This window comes from Hyalella azteca, unplaced genomic scaffold (assembly GCF_000764305.2).
Source record: "Hyalella azteca isolate HAZT.00-mixed unplaced genomic scaffold, Hazt_2.0.2 contig16847, whole genome shotgun sequence".
NCBI classification, from domain to species: Eukaryota; Metazoa; Arthropoda; class Malacostraca; order Amphipoda; family Hyalellidae; genus Hyalella; species Hyalella azteca.
The window spans coordinates 180,337-205,303 of record NW_025946654.1 but is presented as its reverse complement, the minus strand read 5'-3'; the positions used below and the strand labels follow the sequence as shown (position 1 = coordinate 205,303).

The following is a 24,967-nucleotide window of genomic DNA, read 5'->3' as shown; positions in this document are numbered from 1 at the left end:
TTTCTTACCCCATGAAGGCTGCGATCCTGTCTTACCCCATTTGACTATATATATAAGAAAATTTTGTAAGTGCTATTTTCCAAGGTGTGTACAAAGGCTCTAATATTCTACCCTACATACAGATTCTTGAGCTTGTATCTGTGCTAACAATATATACAGTACATGAAGTAATGGGTGGTTCCTCGTCTACTGCCTTAGTAAAGTACTTGCTATCCTGCCTCACATCGCTAGGCTGCTGTCTGTATCTCTTCTTCAATGCTCTTGACATTCATGTATGCTTGAGTGCCATACAAATTTCAACTCTTATTTTCAGCATAATTGAAGTAGCATTTGTGTACAGTTCTGGATCGAATGAAATCCTCCAGCTAGACAAACATAATTTGTGGAAGGTAATTTAATATCATTCCTGTGTGGTGATGAAATTCATATTCAACATCTTGTAAGAATAGCTGATGTGCTTTGTGAACTTTTATCAAAATATTCTTTCTATTCAAGCAAATTTGTTTTATTTTATGTGTTGCCTTTTCGTGTGATAATTTTTTGACACCTGAGCATTTATAATAAGACAATGAACATAAATTATCATCTAACGCCAATGAAAGGTCATATGGTTTGGCTGCTCACAAACTTGTTTATGTTGCAGGTTCGGGGCATTCTGTGGAGCATTGCTCAGCTGTTGTGTTGTCTTCTTGCCATTCATGGTGTGATTCTGCTGTTTGGAGCTCCCATTTTACAGTGAGTCTGGTAAATGAGTGCATTTCCTAGACTAGAAAAAAAAGTTTCTTTTGATTTTCTTATTGAATTTTGGATATGAAACCTGTCTCAATTTTATTATAATGCATGAATTCATGATATCACAAATTTGAAATTATTGTAACCTTCTCAATTCAATTAGAGTTTCTTATTAAACATGTAATAAATTTTCTGACAAACAGTTTAGCACTGCTTATATAAATGCAATTTATGAACAAATTTAATTTCAGTGGTGTTGTTGAGACCTTTAGCTTGAGCTTGCTGCTTACCGTGCTGTGTTGCGGGCGTGCATTCGTATCACTAGGACCCAACGCTCTCAACTGCCTCCTGACTGCCAGGTAAATACCATATAGCACATCAAAATCTGTAAAGGCTTTTGTAATATCAGTGGAAAATTGCTGCACTAGTAGAGGTAATTTCACTTTTTTTGGGGAGAGGTTAGGTTACTGTTCTTTCTGTGCTTGACTAGGTATTCAATTTTCTTTATCCTTTATTTATTGCTTACCTTGGCATTACTCTGCTGTGCTTTCAGTTCCATAAAATCAGATGTTTTCGTCCATCAGACCATCTTAGTTATTCACAATATTGTTATTGTGCATCTGTTTCACCAATAATCTATTTCCTATTCATCAAGCTCTATTTAACAACTCCATGTGACTGCTTCATAAACCACTTATGTTCAGACGCATTGGAGGCGTGAGTGAGGGAGAGGTGCGTGCTGTCCTGGTGCTGCTTGGGGCCTGGCTGGGAGCTCTGCCCATCCCTCTTGACTGGGACCGACCTTGGCAGGTATTTTTATCTTTTAATGTACGTTATCAATTCAGTAATTGTTGTTAGATTTGTTTTATTGGAAAAATTTATGCAAAAATGCAATTGTTACTGATTCTTCTGTCTACATAGTGGCTGATTACCTAATCTTAGGTCTTACAGGATATAACTCGATTCCATATACCAGTACCGGTACTCCCACTTGATCAACATTTTTCCCAAAATAATGGAGTTACTCAACTCTTCAAGTTTGAAAATAGCTCTGATGTTGAAAACCCTAGGCGAGTGTATATTAAAAAATTACTAGTCTATCCAATTGAATTTCTTTGATCTAAGCTCAATAATTTTGCTTCATTGCAGGCAGGTTGATTTTCTACCGTGCGCCAGAATGAGGTTGAGCTATTCATATTGAGAGGAAGATAAAACAGGATAAGAGTATCTAAATCCTTTGATTTATTCCTCCATTGCCGATCTCAAATCATTCACGTTTGAATTATTTTCTTCCTGATAATCTCTAAAATTTTTGTTCCCAGCTTATCACCATTTGCTCATCGAATTTTTTTTTTCAGACTTGGCCGTTGACGTGCACGATTGGTTCGTTGCTCGGTGAAGCTTGTGCCAACGTATACCTTCTACGTTACTGTGGAGACAAACAACAGCTCCTACACTGAGTTGCCACCTTCCTCTACAACGAAAAATTAACTCTCTACGCCAAGAAATACTTCACACGTACGTGCGTCTCACTCTCTATTTTGTGTATGGCTTATTGAAATTATTCATTCGCGGTCGAACAAACGTTCGTCGTCACTTTCAGTGTGGTTGCGTGACAATTCGTGTCCTGGAAATAATTTACATTACAAGACGTCGAGTTTCGTTTGTCTATGTGGTAGGAATTCAGCTCATCTGTGTGGCTTTTCTTTGCTCATAACAGAAAAACTCCTATTTGTGATAAAAAATATTGTTAACGGTTATAAGTCCTTATTTTTGGAAATTTATGTAGGAGCTTTTAATCTCGTTAGCCTGTTTCCCATCAAATGAACAGCATTAGTGCCGAGTGTCAAGAACTAAAAGAAGTTTACGACGCTTGTTTCTTGTCGTGGTTCTCAGGGAAGTTCTTGAAGGGCAAGAGTGAAGACGAGTGTGCCCCGCTCTTTGTGCAGTACCAGAAATGTGTCAAGAAAGCCGTTAAGGAACTCGACATCAATATTCCTTCGGCGGATAAACTCGGTCCTCATAATATCGATCCCGCAGATAAAAAGGAAAGAAATTAACACCCTAACTAAATCAAAACGATCAAGTACGGTAATTATCTAACAAACGTCTTTCCCCCGCAATCCTGTGCTAGATAAGTCTTTGAGTTCACTTAACCTCGATCTCTCTACAATCCTCGCAAATCTCAATTCATCATGATTCGACTTCTGCGTAACATCTGGGACAAACTTTGTCACTGGTACCTCCTGTACGAACTTAACACCTGCATCTACATTCTGGACTATCCGTCCAAAGTTTGCATGAACCTTTTCATCCTGACGATCGTGTCTATCATCACCTACTCGTCGTACGTGTATTTTCCCCCATATGTCTTCACTATGCTGGCTTTCTTCAACGTCATCGGAACGTCCAACGATGAGCCCGGAATGGAGGCCTCAGCTTCTGCCGCCAGTGGTGCCTCCGCAGCATCGCACACAGCCCTCTGACATTCTAGAATTCATTTTCACTCTGATTTAATCCCTACGCCGAAATTATAGAACTCGCCAAGCATTCTGCATTTCAATTTATGAATAGCTTACAATTTTATGAATACGCACAGCTTACAGCTGTTGTATCTAACCATAATAACATATAAGGCATAACCGAACCAAAATTACTTACACGTTTCCAAACTGCGGTGTTGTCAGGTCACTATTGATTGCCAACGAGATTTATTACTTTCCTGTCTGTTGAAACTGGATCCTTCATCTGTGCACAAAATGTGCATTTTTCATTGCAGCACAGAGCGTCTTCCTGTTCAGTTTCCATTGTATTCTTACACTTGAAATTATGTCTTCGTTTTTTTTTCTTTTGTATAATCTGGGAATAACAGTTTTTAATGTTGCCATCGATTCTGGAGTGGCGTAATCTGCGTAACTTGAATATATATATATTTTTTACCATTGGTCTCAGATATACCCGTTTTCTAATGCCTTTGCTGTTAAAGCTCGTGTATTGGGCGTGGTAATTTTTAGTCATTTTAAAGACATATTCATACCTTATGGCTTTGCTGTTTCGACTCTTTGTAGTTCTCGAAGACAAACGAACTTTACATACCAATGATTTTTTGTTTATCAAAGCCAGAAGAGCAGAAAAATTCTATACGACCCTATATTATGCCTTTACATTACTTCTTGATTACTGACTACGAATCTGGAGCCAAGCTCTCGCAAGTACTATTCATACTTCATGATCTAGAGTTTTTAATACTTTTTAGAGTGATATTTCAGCTGCGTCTTCTAGGAACTATTGTGACATCCTATTGGTTTTTACCCTTCATATTTTTATGTTTGGTTTAGATTTACGTTAGTTTATCAGTATTATACGTGTACTCCTGCGCTAACCTCTCGTCTCATCATAAACATCAATTTGGGAGCCAAGGTTGAATAATATATCATGAGCATCCATCCATATAGTGTGCTAGTTTATAGTTTAAGCCTGGTTTATTCACACATGCAATTAACCAATTTTCAGTACCGTTGAGTTTAGCTTCCTTTCTTTTTTATTTCCTAGGGTCAGCGGTTTTTGTTTCATTCTGCACGTCGGACAATTTACCTACCAAGCAAATGAACTGAAGATTCATCCAAAGAGTTTCCTAAGAAGCCATAAACTTCAATTCTCTGGATAAGTCTCGTCTCTTGACGACACTTCTTTTGCTGAGTAAAGTCAATCTTTGATACTTCAGACTCATTAATTCACACATGTTATTTTTTTCATAGTCAATCATTACTCGTACTATCTATATCAAGAGTCCTAATTTGAGAACGCGCCTAGCTTCTTAAATTCTTAATTTGCATCAAAATCTTTTTCGGTCAAAATGACTGCCTCTTCGAAAAACGCAGGAACCAAAAAATTTCAATCGAAAAAGCCGCTCAGCAAGCAGATTTTGAAGCCTCCATTATCTGTTCAGTGGCCTCCAGTTACAAAAGAAAATGCTGAGCTTATCAAACTTGAGTTGTCAAACGTTGCTCAAGGACTAAGAGAAACGAAACGACTTCGACCACCGTGGAAACTTTTGAGAAAAATACCTAAGGCGGAACGTGCAGAAGAGATTCAAAAATTTCGAGACAGTCATCTTGCCGGCCTGAGCTCGAATGATCGTGAGGCTTTCATTCGAGACGAAAAATCCAAGAAAGAAAAATTAACACACCTGGTCATGGGTTACAATGAAATAATGCGACATCTTAATCAAGGATCTCTTGGTGCCCTCTTGGTCAACAAGAATGCTACTCCAGAATTGTTACCGAAGAGCTTCTTGCCTGGTTGTTATTGTCGCTGCATTCCAGTTGTTGCCATTGAAAACTTGCATGAATTTCTTGGTAAATGCATTGCTGTCGGTTTCCGTAAGTCTGTGGCAGAAAAATCTAGCCCATTCCATAATCTATACTCTCTTCTGGAGAAGTTTTGTACCGCTGCCTCTACGACTGCAAATCCTGCTTCGCGCGCTGTTCCGTCGCATTCGACTCCAGCCGTTGAGCGATGTAAAGCAAAGTCAGCTCCTCCTGTCGTTGACGTGTCCCGGTTTCATTTGATTCGAGGATCAGTGGAACAAGCGAATTTTCTAGCCAAACTTTCCAGCGGAGAATGGTCTGCAGATTTCCTCTCACTGAGTTCAGCTAATATTCCTGACAAAGATGCTTGCTCGCTCTCATTTGAATTCCGTAAGAAAGTTGGATCCAAGGAGCCAAGCTCGAAGCCTGGCTACTCCGTCAAGAAACAGCAGAGAGAACCTGTTATCGCCGTTGACCTAACGAATGAAGCTTCTGATGCGTTGTTTGAACTCGACTTAGGAGCAGACGAAGGTAGCGCCTCTTCTACAAGCCATGAAATGTCCATGCAAGGCGATGATGGAATTGAAAGTGTAACCTCCGTGGTCGGGAGTGATGGTGGTAGTGCTACTCCTCATTCGGAACGTGCCCACCTTGACGAAGGAAAAACTGGAGATAAACTCACAAAAACTATAGAAAAACCGTCAAAGAGGAAAGCCAGAGATATTGAAGAAAGGCTCACTGGTGCTGCTGCCTATGTGCCTGCGGCAGTGGTGAGAGTTGTTGGAAATTCTAAGCGGAAGAAACTTGAATGATCGAATGACGCACGATGTGCATGCGATTTCTTACTAATTAGTGGATAAACTGTTAATCTCTTTACATGAATCTTTGGGGCGTTCACGGTATCGGGAAGAAAGACAGGTTTTAATCTTAGTTTAATCTTAGTTAACTCTTCTTTGATCAGATTTGCAGTTTTCAATGCGGTCTGAATTATTTGATCATCCAAGTGATTAACTCCCTATCCTTGCACGCTCGCATTTTTTGGCTTGTTAACTTTGTACTAATGAAAAATAATTACTTTTGCTCAGAAACTTGAGTAGAAACATCTGAAAGGGTAGCTTTTAAATACCTACTCTGTGGATGATGCGAATTGAATTATCTTGACATTTTAGACAATTAGCTATGATGTGAGCAGACTACATTTGAATATACTATCGTGTCCTACTACGTGTTCCAGTGTCCTTGTTCACTGTAAGTTTCAAAAGAGCGTAAATTCAGTCGTATAAGTTCAGTGAAACGTGAAAGGCGCAGCCCAGAAATAAATTTCGCATTATAAAGAACGGCTTCAAAAATTCGAAAACATTTTCAGAAGACTCTCTCCTCGCCAAGGAACTACGTGGAGTGTCCTATTTTTTTTTTTTTTGTATTTGCGGTCTTAATTCCGAAGTAAGCGCTGATTTGACAATTCTGATTAATGAAAGACCAACCATGCTGGCTTAAGGGACGTATGCGGTTGGGCTAAAAAAGAATAGAATACGAAGTAAAGTTTACTCAACAATAATTATACTAATAACATTACGTAGCGAAATCAAATGATACTACATGAGCGTCTAGACTGACATTTTAGCACACGTAGTTTTTAGGTTAATGTATCGCACTGCATGCGACATGATGAAAATTGATGGTTAATGTTGATATAATTAGGAGAAAACGTGCAGGGTGGTTGCTAGGAAATGACAGCATCTTCGCCCGATGAATCGGTCCATTCTGTGGCCGTTTCTTCAACGAAAAAGCTCAAGATCGTGAGAAGGTATTGAGGTAGATATACAACTGTCGAGTAGCCGATGATCGCGAAGAGCCCAAGGAAGATAAGGTTCATGCCTACTCTGTCTGCTCCCTGCAAATTGTATACGCCGCTGTATATTAAATAAATCTCGTACATACGAGCTATGACCTTTCCAGGCGATAAAATATCTTTTTTGGTCAGCATTGTGAAAAGACTTCAACTGTGATTCTGAAACAAATTACATCAGATTAGAAATATTTCCCTAGATTCACATCTAACGATAAGACGATCATAGAACTTGTAATCGCGAGGAAGACTGGCGATCTGTCGAGGTTTCGTTTGGTCCACTAGACTTGAATAAATTTTAAAAAAATACTCAAGAGCTGAGATAATAGAACGATTGCTTTGACAGCAATTTTAGACTCAATGTGTGTTTAATTTTCTTCGAAACGAACAAGCGACACACGATCGAATTAAAAGATTAGGGTTCATGAAAATAAAATTAGGAAGCAAGAAAACGCAAACCTCGCTCTGCCGTGAGTGTTACGAACTCAAAAGTAACTAAAAGTATTATAGTTTCCTAGACACATTTCAAAATGACTTTCAACTACAACATTCACTTGTCAATCATTTGTAATTAAAACCTGTTTCTGTCCTGAGTAGTCTACTACAATGCACTAAATATTCACATTTACAATTTAATACCATTGCGCACCTTGCGAATTTTATGGTGCACCTTAAGTTGCACATAATTGTACACCTTCAGTAGCAAAATCTGCGTATCAAATTTCTCCCGGTACGGATTTCAACGATCAATAGCACAGCACACCGCCTACAACTGCACTGCGATTGTTTATGCTGCATGCCGTCGACTGACGGCTCAGGAGACACGAGAGCTCCAGACATTGTTACATGCCGTTGTTTAGAGCAGGAAATCCGACAGATTTGATTGAAGTTCTATATCTTTTCAACAGTTATGCATAGCAGCACACACGAGTCCTAGTATGCATTCAAGGAGTGGCACACGTTTGGCGATAACTTGAATGTCGACTGATTCATCCGATTCCATGATAGTTTACGACCTATCTATCCCTACATGCATATCATCTACAAGATAAGATTACGGGGAATGATAGACGCGGTTCTCGCTGGTGAAACACGCCAGCGGTCAAAAATAGATATTTTCCGTCCATTTCGTGTGTTCTACTTCTTTTCAGACTGGCTATACAACAAATTTACAAATTTTTTGTACTTTTTCGTTCAGCTGGAGAACAATAAATCAGAGATATATCCCGATAAAAATATTAGGAAATGTAATAAATCGGCATCTATTGTAAATCGAAAAGCCTCGTCCGGCGACAAGAAAAATGAGCTTCTTGAAAATATAGTTTAGCTAAATCGATTTTTTTACAATAACTATTACAGTTTCTTGTAGTAGAAATTAAAAATCATATTAGCGTCTTACGCACATCAGAAGAAATTAATAAATTTACCAAACAGCTGTAAATTTCTTCACCTTAGCATCGAAGCACGAGATGTGTGTGAGCGCACACTGTCGGTCAAACAAACTTAATCCCATTTATTGAAAGAAAATGAAGGGTAGTTGCTTCATTTTATTTAATTTTGGTTATTCTGTTGATTGGCTATTCATATTTGCCCTGCTCAGCTGTTCTCAAAAACCGCAACGTGTATTCAACAATTGAATTAGGTATTACCCAGGTCATTTCATTAAATGAGGTCACTGTGACTGAGTTGGTATTAACAAAAGTTCGGCATTTGCTTGATAGCAATGACAATAAATTGGCGGACGGTAACCTCTCTCTACATATGTGCATTTTTGTTAGTAACTTTTTGTTACAGTATTAACATTCAATGGGAAGCGGCTGCTTTAATTAAGGCTTAGTAGAAGGGCTTAGTAAGTAAGATATTTAAACACTACATGTAGGCTCACAGCCCGTAGTCCTAGGTCCTAGGATGAATCTGTAGTAATGTTCTTTAAAGACTTAAATTTTACAAACAACTAAATTAGTTTATTTTGCTGGTAGAAGTAGACTATTTTTTCCGATGCTTTTTTGTCTTCAAAGCTTTGTGCCGGAAATATATAAGAGGTAAAGTCAAGCGCTTATCCGTGATACCTACTTTTTTGTATAGAAACCATTGCAAAACTGCAAGGGAGAATTCAATCAAAAATCTATATTTAACTTTTAATTTGGTATTAATACATTTAATTTAAACAATGCAAACTAATTTTTTCTCATTTTGAAATAAAAATCAAATGGGTGTTCTATGCTGTGAAAAAATGTTGGTTCAACCGAATTATCTGGATTGATGATAACGGAGTTCTAAAACTGCACGGATGATCGATTTCAGTGCATCGCCCATGAAAAGTAAATAACGGCAGTGTTAATTAATTTGTTTACTGGATACTGGATTATTAATTTGTTTGATGACCGTCTGGTTATGAAAATGTGACTGACAAAAAATTAGAAATATGTCATGTTCCACAATCCGAAAACATTTCCGACTGCCAAATGTCCGACTGCCTAACCTAACCTAACCTCAGGCGTATTAGTAACTTCTCATTAATGTGTTACTATGTTGACTATTTGATAGATAAACCTATACTTATAGGCCACTAGAATGTTTTAAGTAAGCCACTGAACCTGTCGAGCCCCTGAACCTGTCGACCCACTGAGCCTGTCGAGCCACTGAACCTGTCTTGCATCTATATGTTTGTTTGCCTGCTACGCCAAATTTGGACTGAATCCTATGATGCCACTAGAACGCAAACTAAGCCTCAATCATACACACAACCGGGATAATTCGGGGAAATTCAAGCCATTGTTTTTCTATCGGTGAGCATTTCTGTCGCAGACAGCGAATATTCGGGATGATATTCGCAGGTACTTGTTATGAGGAGTGTCAAAATCCCATAGTATGTAAAATAAGCTCAGCCAGCTCGCGAGAAGCACATCAATGTTGGTTTGATATCAACAACACGTCCCGTCACATGGTAACGTTCCTATCGGAGTTTACACTCATAAAGCCACAATATTCATGAGTAATGACCATGCAATAACCATTGGTACTTTCAAATATACTGATGAAATAACTCTAAAATTTATAAGTGTTGATTCAAGTAGGATTTATTGCACTAATTTCATTTGGCTGTTGTTATCAGTCGTATACACATGATTGTCAAGCATTGCAATCACATTAATTGCCATTTGGTTTTCTTTCCATGAACATTAAATCTACAAAACCGTACAAAGTAATAGCTGATAAATAATTATCAATTGCACTGTTTCAAAAAGTTTTTCACGGGAGTAATCATAGTATTTGTTCGCATGTATAACAGATAACCGTGTCATTGGCGTTAAAGGAAGACCGTAGTTTCCACTGATCGTAAAATGACCTAAAAATCGTTTCTGTTTAAGTTTCTACTTGCGAGAACACATGTTCAACAGTTTAGACTCGCACACTTGTGACAATATTCATAAAACATGTCTAGATGTATTGTGGCGTACAGACAAAGCAGCTCTGCCCAGAAAAGAATACAACCACACGACGTCTGATCTCAATGCACAATGCGGACTGCGCGGCTGGTCAATGTTTGATGTTCTAGCACGGTTGACGCCTGGGCGCACAATGATGCCTCGCGTGTATGTATTGGGTTCACCTCACAGTCTTATCAGGTTTGATCAATCACGGTGGTCATGGAGACGTAGGTCAAGCTTCGATTGCCCTCTGCCTTTACAGGGTTAAAAGTGACTCATATAATCATTTCTAACCACTATTAGCTGCTTTTTCGTGAATTGTATATTGTTGAATATTAATGATGGTACGCTGCCGAAAACGAACGAGGAGTCAGGTAGTGGTAGTGCCACTTGCAATGGATATACTCACCTATAGTGAGCCAAGAAAGCAGCCTGAATTATGGTTCCAAGAATGTTTTTAATTCATTGTTCTTGCAATGTTTCTAAACATTATTTCAAGCCACTAGACTACGCAGCGTAAGAAATAACTTAGCTTCTACGTGAAATAATGTAATCTCTGAGGTGGTCTGCTACTCGTGGGACAGCTAGGTATCGTTGTGTGAATCAGAAACTAATTTTCTAAAGATACTCAGATCTCAATATATAAATTAGTTACGTGTTACAGGACATTCATTGGAAAATACTTGAATAATGAGTCATGATATCATCACACTCGTTAAGTTCGAATTATTGTACTTCTTCGACAATTCTCCGGCCGCACTTGTGGCTGGTCACCAAGATTCAGTGAAAATAAAATATAAGCTATTGAACGCAGCTCGATTAAACTAAGGCCATTACGGTGATTTTTAGTACGTGATTATGATCTCGTTTACGCCTCCGTTTCCAACTTATACGGTCATACGGGCCAAAAATTCAGAGTTAACATAACATAGTTCCTGAACTACTGAGCAGATTTGAACGAAACTTCGTACATGAATACCTAATCATCTAACGCTGGCGTTTAGCTGGTGACAATTTGTTCGGCTTCGCCTTCATTCGCGAGTTATACGACAACACAATGAAGCGAGAGGTATTTATGCGGCCGATGCGGTCGCCTGCCGAAGACCACCACTGCCGTGGATGTAATGGACCATCATGATTCCTGCCTTCCGGAACGTAGCTTTCAACACTTCAAGCCGTCCGTATCTAGGCCGTGGGTCGAACCAGCCCTCGGTCGAACGGCCACTTGTCGAAGGACGATACATTTTGGAACAGAACTATGCTATCTGAAACCTAACCTCAGATGCGGTGAACGCAATATTACGTAATTTAACGATGCCCGGAAGTCACATTCGATCCGCGGCCTGGTGGTGCACGGCAGGTGGTTGTCAAGGCCGGAAGAGGACACAGCCGAGTGGTGCACGGCTGATTGGTGTAGCTCCGGAGAGATCCAAGGCGTTCGATTCAGGGCTTATTGGTGCACACAATTGGTGGTGCACGGCTGCGCTCCCCGACTCACAAGGCTATACGCATTAACCAATACATAAACGTAATTTGTATGAAATGTTTTCGTTTTATCATAGTTCACTTACGTCGCAAATGAAGGCGAAAAAATTATCACGACCTAAACATCACCCGTTGCACCTAGGTTCAAATGAACGCACGTGTAAAGTTTCATGGACCTGGGTTCATTGGGAGCGCAGCCGTGCACCACCAATTTTGTGCACCATTAAGCCCTGAATCGAACGCCTTGAATCTCTCCGGACCTACACCAATCAGCCGTGCACCACTCGGCTTTGTCCTCTTCCGGCCTTGACCACCACCTGCCGTGCACCCCCAGGCCGCGGATCGAATATGACTTCCGGGCATCGTTAAATTACGTAATTTTACGTTCACCGCATCTGAGGTTAGGTTTCAGATAGCACAGTTCTGTTCCAAAATTTATCGTCCTTCGACAAGTGGCCGTTCGACCGAGGGCTGGTTCGACCCACGGCCTAGATACATGGGCCATACTTTCAAAACTCGCTAAATAAACGTAAGTACTTACGCTCTATTTTCTTATCTATGATTGGTGGATTTTGCTTGAAAGGTCGTCAATGATTGGCAGATGAACTTACGATCTCTTAACTTTTTTTGAAAGTATGGCCAACGGACGGCTTGAAGTGTTGAAGGCTACGTTCTGGAAGGCAGGAATCATGATGGTCCATTACATCCAGGGCAGTGGTGGTCTTCGGCAGGCGACCCGTGAGTCGCAAATGGAGGCAAAATCGAAAAAAATGATAACGACCTAAACAGCACCATTAAGCCCTGGCTACAATACATCGTAGTTATTTTATGTGCAATTAATTTTGAAAATAGAGGTTACACTATCTCCTTAAGCAAATAAAAACATTTCAAAATTGAGACAGATCTCTTCTTCCTGCTGAAATTTTATACATGTGTTTATATAATGTTTAAATTATTAGAGCGTTCCGATGAGAGGCTCCTAAACGTTAATGGGAAACAGGATTGTTCAATTTTGCTAGGTGGGTCGTCGTGGTGGCCAAGCTGTTAGCGTTTAGAAGCTTTGTCGGAGACGGAGACCGCACCCAGTCACCCACCATCACCAACAGATGAACAGAACTTACTCAACAGTTGTCAACTAGCAGCGTTCGGAGTAGGTTTGTGTCCCTCCAATTTGTAACCGACATCACAAGAATCCTTTCAAAAGTTATTGCAGACATGTTGGTGCTCCATGAAAGTATCAAGAAGCAGGCAAAGTGCAGGGTACGTTAATATGAATGTATTTCCTTAATATTAATGTTGGTCTGTGTCTGAATTTTTGCGTTATGTGTCGTAATCATGACATCGTAATGCCACCTTGGGCTTGGGCACTCCGCACTCGTGAGTCGTTAACAAATATTGTCCCTTGTACTATTCTGGGTAATATGACTTTAAACGGGGTGGGATATGACAACTCTGTCACCACGCATGATTAACACGGGCTATAAAATGAAATCAATTTTGGTAGGAGGTTCGATTACATTTACAATAAAATTTAAATGTGTTCGAGTACATATGTGTTCGACTACATGTACAATAAAATGTAATTCTTTTAAGATCGTGAGATTTCCTTCAAGTTTCTAGAAGAAATTTAAAACAGAAGATTTAAAGTCGTTCTTCACTTGACATTTCTTTTGAACGATACTCATGATAGCAGGAAAATATCTTTAATCACTAGTTACAATAGAGCAATAAAATTCAGCAATTGCATAATTTGAATTTCCCTATTTACAATACAATAGTAAATTCAACATTTTCAGTATTTTGATTCATGCGCTTCCGTATCGTTCACCCGCGCCCGGCATGTTCTATGGAAAATGATCGGACAGTTCTCGTTCTGAGCAATTGTCACTAATCTCTTTGAAGTTGCCCACAACCTAAAAAACTAGAATATGTCGTAATCTTTGATCAATTGATCTTGAAGAACTGTTTTATGCTCAAATTGAAGGGAGTCTGGTAACGGCATGCTACTATCTACTAGTGCTCTCACAGGTCTCACTATCATAACTTATCTATTATGGTGTCACTGACCTAGTTCAGTTCTACCTATGTTCTCACAAAATTTTTTCCTCAAATATGTTATATATTTTAACCCCAATTTTGCGAAAGGAATTTAAGTATTTCACGAAATAAAAAAAATTGAATTTCTCATTCAATGCTCAAAAATTTTAAATATTTTACGAAATAAAAAATGTACATTCCTAATTCAATGCTCAAGCTTCATTGCTCAAACTTGTTGACGGTGGAATCAAAATGAATCGAGTTGAGTACTTCGATAATACCTCTTATACTTAATATAGATAACAAAATCATCTCACATCATGTGTTGAATTTAACCGACAGGACGATAAGCTGCGAAGTGTAGTCTCCTGCTGTGTAGATGATCTGCTGCTATTCTTGGTGGTGATGAACAGATTTCAGAACGTTCGTTTTGTATGCGCTATCACGAAACATCGTATGCGACAGCCGCACAGCGTCTGTCGCCTCTTATCAGCTCAGATGTGGCCAACCTTCGTCCATTGAGAGGCTGTAGCGACAATAAATATTATTGTTTGTTTGTTTGGAGGGAAACTTTCTGTACTTCATGCCATAAGCAGTGGAACGACTTTTTAATGCATTTTCTCATTTATGGAAAAAAGGCGCTATTGTGCTCGCCATGTCCGTCTGTCTGTCCGTCCGTCTGTCCGTGACTTCAAGTTTTCGTTGACGAGAAAATGCGCGCTCTGTCACTCATTGCAGTGAGTACTGAGTTATAATTTTTTTTCATTGACCCGTTTTCATTGAGCGCTTTTTTTTTTTGTTGCTTTTCTTGCTAGGCTTGGGATCACCAGGCTGAAGTTAGTCGTTGTAACGAAAAAAGGTCTTCAATTCGCACAGAACTTTGCTGCGTCATTCTGGAAAGAAAACTCATGAGCCAAGGCTAAATAATCAATTTTGTTTTAATGTCTGTTTTTTTAGTTTTTTCATTCAATCACGTTTTCGTTGTTTTTAGCGCATTTTCTCATTTATGGAAAAAATGCACTATTGTGCTCGCCATGTCCGTCTGTCTGTCTGTCCGCCTGTCCGTCCGTCCGTGACCTCAAGTTTTCGTCGACGAGAAAATGCGCTCTCTGTCACTCACTGCTGTGAGTACTGAGGTATCAGGCTATGCTCTTTTGGCCTGCTCTTTTTGGTATCAGGCTATGATCACATTCACATTTCCAAAGATATATACTAAACACACATTTAACAATTGTTTGCAATGTGCATTTTTCGTAGGCTGCGTCAACTATAATTTAATCGCTTAACTATATAAATACATATAAATGTTTTATTATTATTATTTTTGGTTTCATATGAATTTTGTGTTAGGTCGTGAAAACAGAGTCGCAGAAGATGTTATTTATCAACGTCTAATCTTCTGGACAATTTTTGTTCCGAAACTAATTATATGACTGGGGCGACTCCACAGAACCGGTCTCAGCTTTAATCCTCGCGATCGGGAATTTCCGTAGTTGACAGCACATGCATGGCCTTGGTATCACTGATTGCTTTCGTTATTATTTTCAACCGTTCCCCTCCTGTCACGGCTTCAAAACTTGAACGAAAATAAAATCTTTATGATATATTTCAGATTCCAAGAAGCGTCCCTATATACGCGTATTTTTCATGGAAAATTGGCTCGGAGCAAATCAAAATAAGCTAAGCATCCTCGCGAATTTTAGTTGCAAGGTTGGTATATAACTAGTTTTTTTACGTGTGCTCTAAAAATTTTAGTGAGCAAAAGTTGAATATTCAAAATGAATTTTGGATTTAATTTTATATTTAAGTGTTTCTTACATTTTTGTTGTTAATGAGAGTTTGAATAAGTCTTTATTTACTTAATAATATATAGTTTAGGAAATTTTAGGATAACAGGATAGATAATTTGCTGGATGGATTAGCGAATGGCAGTGATATTCTATACCGATCAACTCCATGTTAACTTCTTTTGCATTGACAACGGACCCTATCTCTTCTATTTGCAGTTAGATTTCAGCTTGCGAATTATGTTTGTAAAAATATTTGTTGAATTTCTTGTGTTTATTTTTTGGCTTATTTCGGTTTGGCTTCTTCGGTCGTTATCTCTTGAACATTCCTTATGCTGATACTTCACACACCTCCACGATGATGCAATGAATAAAATATGTTTTAACCATTTATTAAACAATGTAATCTTTGCATTTAAGCGAAATAAATATATCAGAGATCTATCGCAATAATGTGGTATTAATTCATATCTAAGCACAATACGATCGTCAGTTCCTATCAGTGGTATGAAAAGGCTAACTATTAAGATTTTCTGTTCCCTGCAATATGCAACGCTTAGACCTTTACTTGTTCGGATGCTTTCACTTCCCAGAACTATCTCGATTACTGTGCTTGTTTAACCCAGTGAGCAGCGGGTTCCAAGTTTTACGTTTCTTAATTTGGCTGCGCGTGCAAAGCCCATGTCCGTCCATGACCGCGGTAAAGCGGAAACATTTTCCTCTCTGCTCGAGATTCAAATATTTGTATTCGGTGTAATGGCTTTTATGGACTCCCTGTTCACACTGTTGCAAAGTTTCTTGAGTCAAAAGTAACAAAAATCGCCCACATATTGTACCTGCACACCGGAAATGTGGTCACTGCACTTCGCTAATACTCAATCTGCTTTTTGATGTAACTACATGTACCTACTGATTAACAACGCGTGAGCCCGAACATTGCTTCAATTGTTCGTCCACTTATTATGTTATTGAACTATGAAGTGTGTTTGATTATGGTTTGCTACTTTGATCAGCATCCTCATTCGTTTTCGTCTGTTTGATAAGACAGAAAGCAGGTCAGGTGGTTTACTGAATAATTGTTCAGCACGTTCACCTCACCTTCCGATAACTCTCGGTGGCAGTCAGCCATCCGTTGCTTCACTTGTATTCTGTAGGTATTTAACTTCGATATTTTCTAAAATCCGTTTCTTGAATCTTTGTTTTTAATCTTTGTATTTTGCCCACAGGTTGAGTTGCACGTTCATCTCGACGGAGCTCTTCGTCCTGAAACTGCATGGGACTTGATCAAGTTTGTTACCAAACAATTTCAAAACAATTTTAATTATTATTTTTGAGTTTATAGAAATAACACTCATACTCCTGGTCTTCTATTTGCTGTTTGAAGCAATCAGCTAAGTTACTATTTTTTACAATTTTACTGTTTCTATTTTTGTCCAAGTTAGTTAGCGAAATGTCTTGTTTTGTATGCATACATCTATTCTAGAACAGTCCGATCGAGACTAAACACTCTCGGACTGTTCTAGAATATCTCGTACCCACATACAGTGCATAGGCTACGTTTCGGTTCATATTTATCTGTCTCGTAACGATTATGGGACTCAATTTTTAATTTACGAGCACAATTATTTTATGATTTATAGCTTATTTTGTGTGGAGAATATTTCCATTTGTCCTTTTTTTCCGAGACATATCTCGTCTTGTCATGTCCCGGTTATCTCCAAAAAATTATACCGAGAAAGAGGAGTCTAACAGCATCTCTTAGTCATCTTTATTTGCTGATTACACATGTATGTCGAGAACTTGTTTGTCTGTTTAATCAAATTTACATATCAATCATGATATCAAATTACATTTATTATGATTGGGTGTTGCAATTTAGGAGACGCTCTATTCGTCAATTACACGCTGTGACTTTAGAATCTGCTTTGTAAAATTGAATCATCAATTTTCCAGCTAAAACTTGTTAATTTTCTGATTGTATTTTGTTTTACGGATATTTGGTATGTAGTATCACCTCCGCAAGATTTAAGGAACTAATCAAGCTCCTATTGCAGACAGAAAGGACTACCGCTGCCTGGGGATGGTTCTCTGCAAGCTCTCACTGACGCTCTCACCCCCAAAGAACCCACCGATTTGGCCTGCTTCCTCAAGCCTTTCTCCATTTTCTTACCAGCCCTTTCGTACGTTGGTACTTACATTCATGTTTGTTTTTCAGTAACTTAACATTAACAATTGTTTCACGCATATCAAATTTACCTGTAACATTCGTGTGATTACTAAGTAATAAACCTGTCTTCTATCATTAGTGAATAGATTTGAATATATAATATATGACGAAATACGATATAAATGTTATCGTCTTAAAATCGTGAGTGGATTTAGAAGGGTTTTCTTCGTGCTAAATATACGATGGTAAATACCACTTTGTTGTAGACGATCTTCGTCCTTGTTGATGTTTTCTTGTTAACAATGATTTGTCTGTGAACCTAGAACACCCAAGTCACTTCAATAGAAGGTTTTTTTTTGCCGAAATATACATCAATTTTTATAGGAGAAACTTTGTACGTATCCGTGGCATCATGAACTCACGTGCGTCATCTAATATATATGATTTCAGTGCACGAATATCTGGTGTAATTTTTAAATATTCTCACAGCGGAGACTTGACGGCAATCCGTCGCGTTGCTCGAGAGTTCGTCGAGGACTGCAGCCGCGAGCTCGTGGCGTACTGCGAGGCCCGCTTGTGTCCGCAGTTGCTCATGCCTCTGAAGATGGAAACCCCGCCCGTCTGGGCTGCTGCTGCTGACCATGCAAATGATGCCAATATTAATGGCAACACTAACGGTAAAAATAGTCACTTTCCTATGTCACGTTATGCCATATTATGTCATGTAGCTCATCATTACATGATGCTTGTATCGTTTGGTAATGGTTGCACTTTATATACCCTCCTAATACTGCTTCATGTAAAAGGCAGATTAATGTTGAAGTTTTATAATTCGTTTTTTTTTTTCACAATGTCACAAATGTTATGAAGTAAAGTCATCATAATATAAGTCTGTCGCCCTGATACGGGGTGACCGTCGAATTAATTGCCTCGTAGAATAAATATGAAAAGAATGATCATAGAGTTATGTTGAAATTTACGGCTTATGTACACTATACTAATCTGCGATTCTCATCTTAGGTTCTCAAAGCCAGGACGTGATTGCGGAACAAATTGTAGAGGCCGCTCTTGCCGGCATAGGTGAGGGCGAGAAAACTTGCCCTGGCACCAAAGTTCGTCTCATTCTCTGCTGCATCCGCGGCCAACCAAGTAATAAATTGATCATCATGGGTCAAGCCTTGACAGGCTAATCGTAGAGCGTGTTAGCTAAAAAAAAATTCGGAAAATTCTTCACAGCTCTACCTTCTTATGTAGACTGGGCGTTTTTTTGGCCTGGCGAGGATATTTTTAGAAGTGCTTGATTGATGTTTACTGTTATTCCTAACCTGCCCCAAAACGTCTATAATATTATGCAATAAATAATCTAGCCTTTCAGTAGGTATACAGTATAACATTCATTTTAACTATTAAGCATTCATCAACTGCCTCTTGGCTTCGTCAGAATGGTCAGCGGAGATATTGCAGCTGTGCGAGAAGTTCAAAGACTCTGGCGTGGTTGGCATCGATATCGCCGGGAGTCACCACACTGCGTCTGGCGGTCAGTGTTAATGAAGTGAAGAAGTTCACTTCGATTGCGAATATCATTTTACGTCGACAAGATCTCTTCTAAACAACATTATTTCATGCAAATATTGACAGCATAGCTGACGAGTGACCAAAGTATCGCATTAATTCATTTATTTTAATATCGAGAAAATTCGGATATGATAGCTGACGAGTGAACGATGTATCTGACTGCAGGCGACACACACAGCGAAGGAGCGGAGGTGTTCCAGGAGGCCGCCCGTCGCGGCGTCCACCGCACAGTCCACGCCGGCGAGGACGCCCCTGCTGCCTCCGTCAGAGCTGTGAGTCGCGCGTGACTGTCAGTAGACATTCAGGGACCTGAGAGAATCCTGTAAAATTGTCGTGACTGTAGTCAGTCGGGCCTCTATGAAGCATTTACATCGCAGTGTAGTGGCTGCCATGAAAGATTCCATCCAATGTATTGATTTAGATCTGTAAATGGATGTTAATGCAATCACTAACTGCACTAAACTTGATTTATCTGTTTGAAAAGGAGTATTTTATTTATAGAATGTCATAAAAAGAGTCTAATATCATACTGCTCTAAATAAAGGTGCCTTTATTGCACTGTACTTACCAACATGCTGCTGATTGCTCGTTCTGCATCAGGCGATAGACGACCTGAAGGCGGAGCGCATAGGGCACGGGTACCGAGTGCTGGAGGACGAGTCCACCTACCAATACTGCCGGGGGACTCACTTCGAGGTCTGCCCCACATCCTCATACCTCACGGGCGCCATCTCATCCCTGCAGCTCACTTCTAAACGCCACCCCGTACTCAGGTGACAGCAGCATCCCTGCAGCTCACTTCTAAACGCCACCCCGTACTCAGGTGACAGCAGCATCCCTGCAGCTCACTTCTAAACGCCACCCCGTACTTCGGTGACAACAGCATCCCTGCAGCTCACTTCTAAACGTCACCCTATCCTGTGGTAGCCTCTACGTAAAAATATCTCATGATAAATTCTAACTCGAATGAATTTTTCTCATTCTTCTTTGCAGATCGGAAACATATTCAGTTAAGTTTAACACTAGTCATAGTTATCTTATGGAATTGCAAAGGATTTTATTCTAGAACTATGTTGCAGAATCGACCTAATTTCTGCTTCGTCTCGTGGTCTATATTTAGTTATTTTCATTAAGCGTACTCACGACTTCCGTTCAAACGAACTTTCACCAGTTCAGCTTCAGATTTCCGTATTTTTAAGTACTCTAATTCCATGTCATTTCGGATGTTTAATTTATCATGAGCTAGGTATTTTCAGGCGTATAATTCTTACTATTCGTGCTTTAAGTTGAGGCATTCTTCATTACATTACGTATTTCAATCGTGATAAGTGCGCAGTTCCGTTTACAGCCCTCGGTGACTCATGCAGTACTCTTTGTAATAAATGGTATCGCACGTTATTGTGATCCCGTCCTCATCATGGTATGCCCGCAGATTCATCGAAGACGACGTGAGCTTCAGCATCAACAGAGACGACCCACTGCTGACGGCGACGTCCCTGCGTGACGAGTACAACCTCCTCGCGTCCTGGGGCTGCTCGGAAGCCGTCTTCGCACGCGCCGTCAGTATTTACTTGAGGCTTAACATTTACTTTGCCGCCTTCTAACTCACTAATCCTGAGTTCTGCTGATGTGTCATTAGCGTGGTTCCTGCTAGAAAAATCTAATAAGATGCTTTCTACATTCAAGTTCGTTAATTCGGGATATCGTTTATAAATATGGATATATTTTTTTATTTTACATCCCGATTCATTGATTTACGAAAAAATAAAGTCAAGATTACGTTTATGAGATCATTCTGCACATTCTGTATCTAATAGCTTGCGTCCTAGAAATGGTAGCAGGCTGTCAGACAGATTCTATTTCTTAAGCCTTTTTATATACATATTATTTATATTCTCAAGTTTATTTATGTTGTGGAGATAAATGCATACGACCAAAATAACATTACTTCTCTTCCAGAATTTCAACGCGGCCCTGCACAGCTTCTTGCCGCCTGCAGAGAAGCGGGAGCTGCTGCGTCAGTTGCGCGACGCGTACGGCGTGCCTGACGTCGACGTCAGAATCTCAGACGGCGATTCTGGCAAGGCAGCGAATCTCGACAAACCTTGTATCACTGTCAATACCTGGGAAAACAGAACTTGAAGATAGATAGAGTTTGAATTTAACCACCGGAGCACATTGCTTGAATCGAATTATCTTAGTAAGTTATCACGAATTTTCGGCAACGAAAATAATACGTGCCTTGGCATCATTCGCTGGCAACTCCGAAAGAATCGTTCCGGTTGAAGGTTGCAATTACTGCCAGTCATCACTATTACTCCACTTCTCTATTTTTAAACAAATAGCCTTGATCTTTTCTACGATGAGACTAATCTCATTGAATCGTGGGTAAAATCTCCGGTGTGAATCTAATTTTGTTTAGCTCGAGCATCTTGCGAAGCCGCCATGTAAAATTTGTACTATCATGAAATGTACATGTCATGAAATGTGTTCATACTTGCGGAATCTCAACAGACCGCTGGTGAAAAGCTTTAAGAGAACGTTTGTTTTTACAAAATTAAAATTATTCCCTGCTAGACATTATATGTCCTAATAGATCACGATAATTTGTTTTCTTTAATTATATTTTACTAATATCGTTTAGACCTCTACTTTTTTGTTGTTAATTATAGGAAAGGAAAGAAATGAAAATATCATCTCCTAATCACAACAGAGACATTGTTCTTCAAGTGCCAAGTATTCAAGGTTTTTTTTACTTTTGTCATTTATTGTAGCAAGTGTAAGACAAGTAAGAGATCACGTTGAAAGTCTTCTATGACAAGAATCGGCAACAGGCCATGGGCTTATTTCTTCAGTGCCGACACTTCTATTCTAAATAGGCACAAGAGCTCCTTGGGTCCGTAGGTTGACCACAGTCCACGGCTTTGAACAAGTGAAATCAAGTTCTAAACCACTTCAAAGTTACATTTGTTTAGAATTTGAACTATACCTTTTATGGTTATGATCTGTGTTCATTTTATCTATCCCAGAATTAATATCATATGAATTAATTAATATAATTTTAATATAAAACCAAATATATGGTGTTTTAAAACCGTTTTGTCTTTATTTCATGTACATGTTTTTGATTACGATGTAGTTTTTAAGCTGAACCATTTGCAATGTCTGGCGTGTCGTGGTATGTGGTCGCTTATTTTTTCCAGGATTTTTACTTTGGTAATTACGTTAGAATTTTGATGATTGAAGCTTTGAAATTTTTCAATTATAATGTTGTCCTGGTGGCAGAAAGTATTTATAATGTGATTGTGTATTCTCTCATATATACGTGCATATTTGGTGGAATACTTGCCAAATACAATTCCTTTGTGAGTGATCAATGACCTGGACCACATTTTTATGAGTGAGAAGGAAGTATAATCTGTGTTATTTTTCCCCCTATGGCTATGTGTGACGAATTATCTGTTCGGTATATATAGTATAATGTATAATGGTATAATGATGAACTAGCGTGAAAATTAGGCTAATTCTGGCCTATAATTTCCTTGACTTCGCTGAAGTTTCTCAGCCAACTGGAGCTCGAACCCGCAATTCACTGCTCGGCTAACCTTTATTCTTCAATTTCAATTTCTCGAGGAATGATTATTATTCTTAACTAATCAAGCTGAGTGAGCATCGTTGAGCAATAAAGTTGCTGAACTATGATAGAAAAACGTGAAACGTAAACATTGATGCAACATGAACCATGCTGATATATGTAGTAACCTATAGTATTATATTGTTGATGGTGGGACTTGAGACATACTTATTTCGTAACTTATTGTTTAGAAATGTTTACAGTTAGGAAGACTGCTGAAAATTATACGTGCTGATCAGGATGCATGATGGTGACCATCATTACTTAATACCATCATCGCTAATATCATTCCTTCCAGGGCGCAAGCATGCTGCATGGAAAACTAGCCTATGAAGTTAAGTGTTACCCAACCCATAGCGTTGTAAGTCGGCAGCCACTGCTCAAGTTCAATTAGTTTTCCTGCATTTGTAACCCTGTCCTGGCTCAACCTCCGCACTAACCATGACTTTCCTTCCGAACAAACCCATATATGGACTTAGCCTAGCCTCATTGGCTAGGCATGGCGTATCACGGAGGCCAGCTTTGCCATACTTCACACTTAGTTCATATTCCTTTACATAGGTAAGAACGCGTAACGGCGTAAACGCGTAAGAACGCGTAACGGCATAGGTAAGAACGCGTAACGGCCTATGAAGTCAAGTGCTCAAAGCCATAGTGCCGGATGTCCACAGCCACAAAATAAGCTTGCCAAAGGTAAACATGGCCACACTGCATCTGGCCAAACCTCATCTGGTCTAACCGTCTAACTTCTTCAGCCTCACTTCAGGCCTAACCTAGACGAGCTGCAACCTTTCTCCACCCAAAACAAAGCTGAGTGGACCTAACCTAACCTCATTGGCTGCAAGAAATTGAAAAGGTGGTCCAAGTGCGCTGATAGAGCCAGTCATTGGCTGCGAGAAGGTTGTGAGCTGGGACAGCGTGAATTGGTTAGGCCAGAAGAGGTTAGGCCGGAGTAGGTACAGCCAGATGGGGAACTGCCTGTTTATGAGCGAGCATGCTTAAGCAGTGGCTGAAGAACTACGGCCTATTATCTTTCGGCAGTGTGTCGCTTGTCTGGATTACGGAGTTCAAGCGTAGTCTGCGGCTTCTAGTTCTGAGGCTGAGTAAAGTTAATGCATGGTGAAGGTAGGCGTTGGCTCCAGGGCTTATTTAAGAGTAAAATTTGTTGCCTACAGCTGCGCCCCCGGCTAGGCTAAGCCTAACCTAGCTAAGCATTAGCATAACCTAATGATCCTAATCTAACCACGGTGGAGAGGCGGTGTAAGTGAGCAAGTAGGGCATGCTGAAGTGAAGTTCCGTGAACGTGCTAAATGTATTTAATAACTTTCTACTTTAACTATCGCGAAGCCGTAATTGTTTTAGCAAGCGCCTTAATCTTATCTTTATGAGGATTGGTGCAAAATAATGCTAATCAAACAAAAAAATAGATCAGTAAACACTGCAGTGGCCAGTGAGTGACAGAGAGCACATTTTCTTTTTCGTCCGTGACGAGAAGTCCTGACGGACGAACATGACGAACATAGTCATGATAGACAGTCAGACATGACGGACAGTCAGAGGAGATGTAGGACAAGTAATTAGTAGGAATGATGTCCGTAGATCAAGGCCTGTAAATAATGTAGGAAGTAACCGCATACATCAAAGTGAAAGTGCACAAATAGTTTTAAAATGTTTACACACGAACTCGGATTCCGTTTTGAACAAGAAAAGTGAACTGTTAACTGTGATCGCAAACGAGTGTATAGACATTATTTGTATTACAGAAACACTCCCTAAAAATCACGGGGGGAAAATTGTACCTGTTGAATTTCAGCTGCCAGGTTTTGATTGTTTTCATAACTTAAATGAAGAGCAGTGCAGTAGAGGTGTAGCTCTGTGGGTTAGAACCTCTTATGGGGCCCAGCAAGTTAAGTTATCTGCAGAGCATCAATCAGCTAGAGAATCAGTGTGGTGTGAACTT

At 39.5% G+C, this 24,967-nt stretch overlaps 2 protein-coding genes across 4 annotated transcripts; both read left to right on the top strand.

Annotated features, from left to right (window-relative positions):
- Window positions 1–93: 93 nt before the first annotated feature.
- Window positions 94–6,260, top strand: LOC108680466 (phosphatidylinositol-glycan biosynthesis class F protein). 3 transcript variants are annotated; one of them, XR_001931424.2, is made up of 6 exons: window positions 94–389; window positions 644–735; window positions 984–1,091; window positions 1,437–1,542; window positions 2,091–2,250; window positions 2,629–2,694. XR_001931424.2 is itself a non-coding variant. In XM_018169287.2 (5 exons), the coding sequence occupies exons 1-5, from the start codon at window positions 171–173 to the stop codon at window positions 2,190–2,192; spliced, it is 627 nt and encodes a 208-aa protein (XP_018024776.1). In that variant the 5' UTR covers window positions 94–170; the 3' UTR covers window positions 2,193–2,553. The 3 variants fall into 3 exon arrangements, 2 of the variants coding, with proteins under 2 accessions (XP_018024776.1, XP_047741017.1); XM_018169287.2 differs by lacking the exon at window positions 2,629–2,694 and having other exon boundaries at window positions 2,091–2,553; XM_047885061.1 differs by lacking the exons at window positions 94–389; window positions 644–735; window positions 984–1,091; window positions 1,437–1,542; window positions 2,629–2,694 and adding an exon at window positions 4,285–6,260 and having other exon boundaries at window positions 2,187–2,250.
- Window positions 6,261–12,948: 6,688 nt separating this feature from the next.
- On the top strand, window positions 12,949–22,803 carry LOC108680464 (adenosine deaminase-like). Its single transcript, XM_018169284.2, has 10 exons — window positions 12,949–13,067; window positions 16,858–16,919; window positions 17,686–17,811; window positions 18,288–18,475; window positions 18,819–18,947; window positions 19,240–19,335; window positions 19,539–19,645; window positions 19,974–20,146; window positions 20,806–20,932; window positions 21,333–22,803. The coding sequence occupies exons 1-10, from the start codon at window positions 13,023–13,025 to the stop codon at window positions 21,513–21,515; spliced, it is 1,236 nt and encodes a 411-aa protein (XP_018024773.1). The 5' UTR covers window positions 12,949–13,022; the 3' UTR covers window positions 21,516–22,803.
- Window positions 22,804–24,967: the final 2,164 nt, after the last annotated feature.

Excerpts from the sequence above, each read along its gene's own strand:
- LOC108680466 (XM_047885061.1), top strand. The coding sequence starts at position 4,589 with ATGACTGCCTCTTCGAAAAACGCAGGAACCAAAAAATTTCAATCGAAA.
- LOC108680464 (XM_018169284.2), top strand. The coding sequence starts at position 13,023 with ATGTTGGTGCTCCATGAAAGTATCAAGAAGCAGGCAAAGTGCAGG. Across the intron at positions 18,476-18,818 it reads TATTAATGGCAACACTAACG|GTTCTCAAAGCCAGGACGTG; the intron begins GTAAAAATAGTC and ends TTCTCATCTTAG. Across the intron at positions 20,933-21,332 it reads AAGCCGTCTTCGCACGCGCC|AATTTCAACGCGGCCCTGCA; the intron begins GTCAGTATTTAC and ends CTTCTCTTCCAG.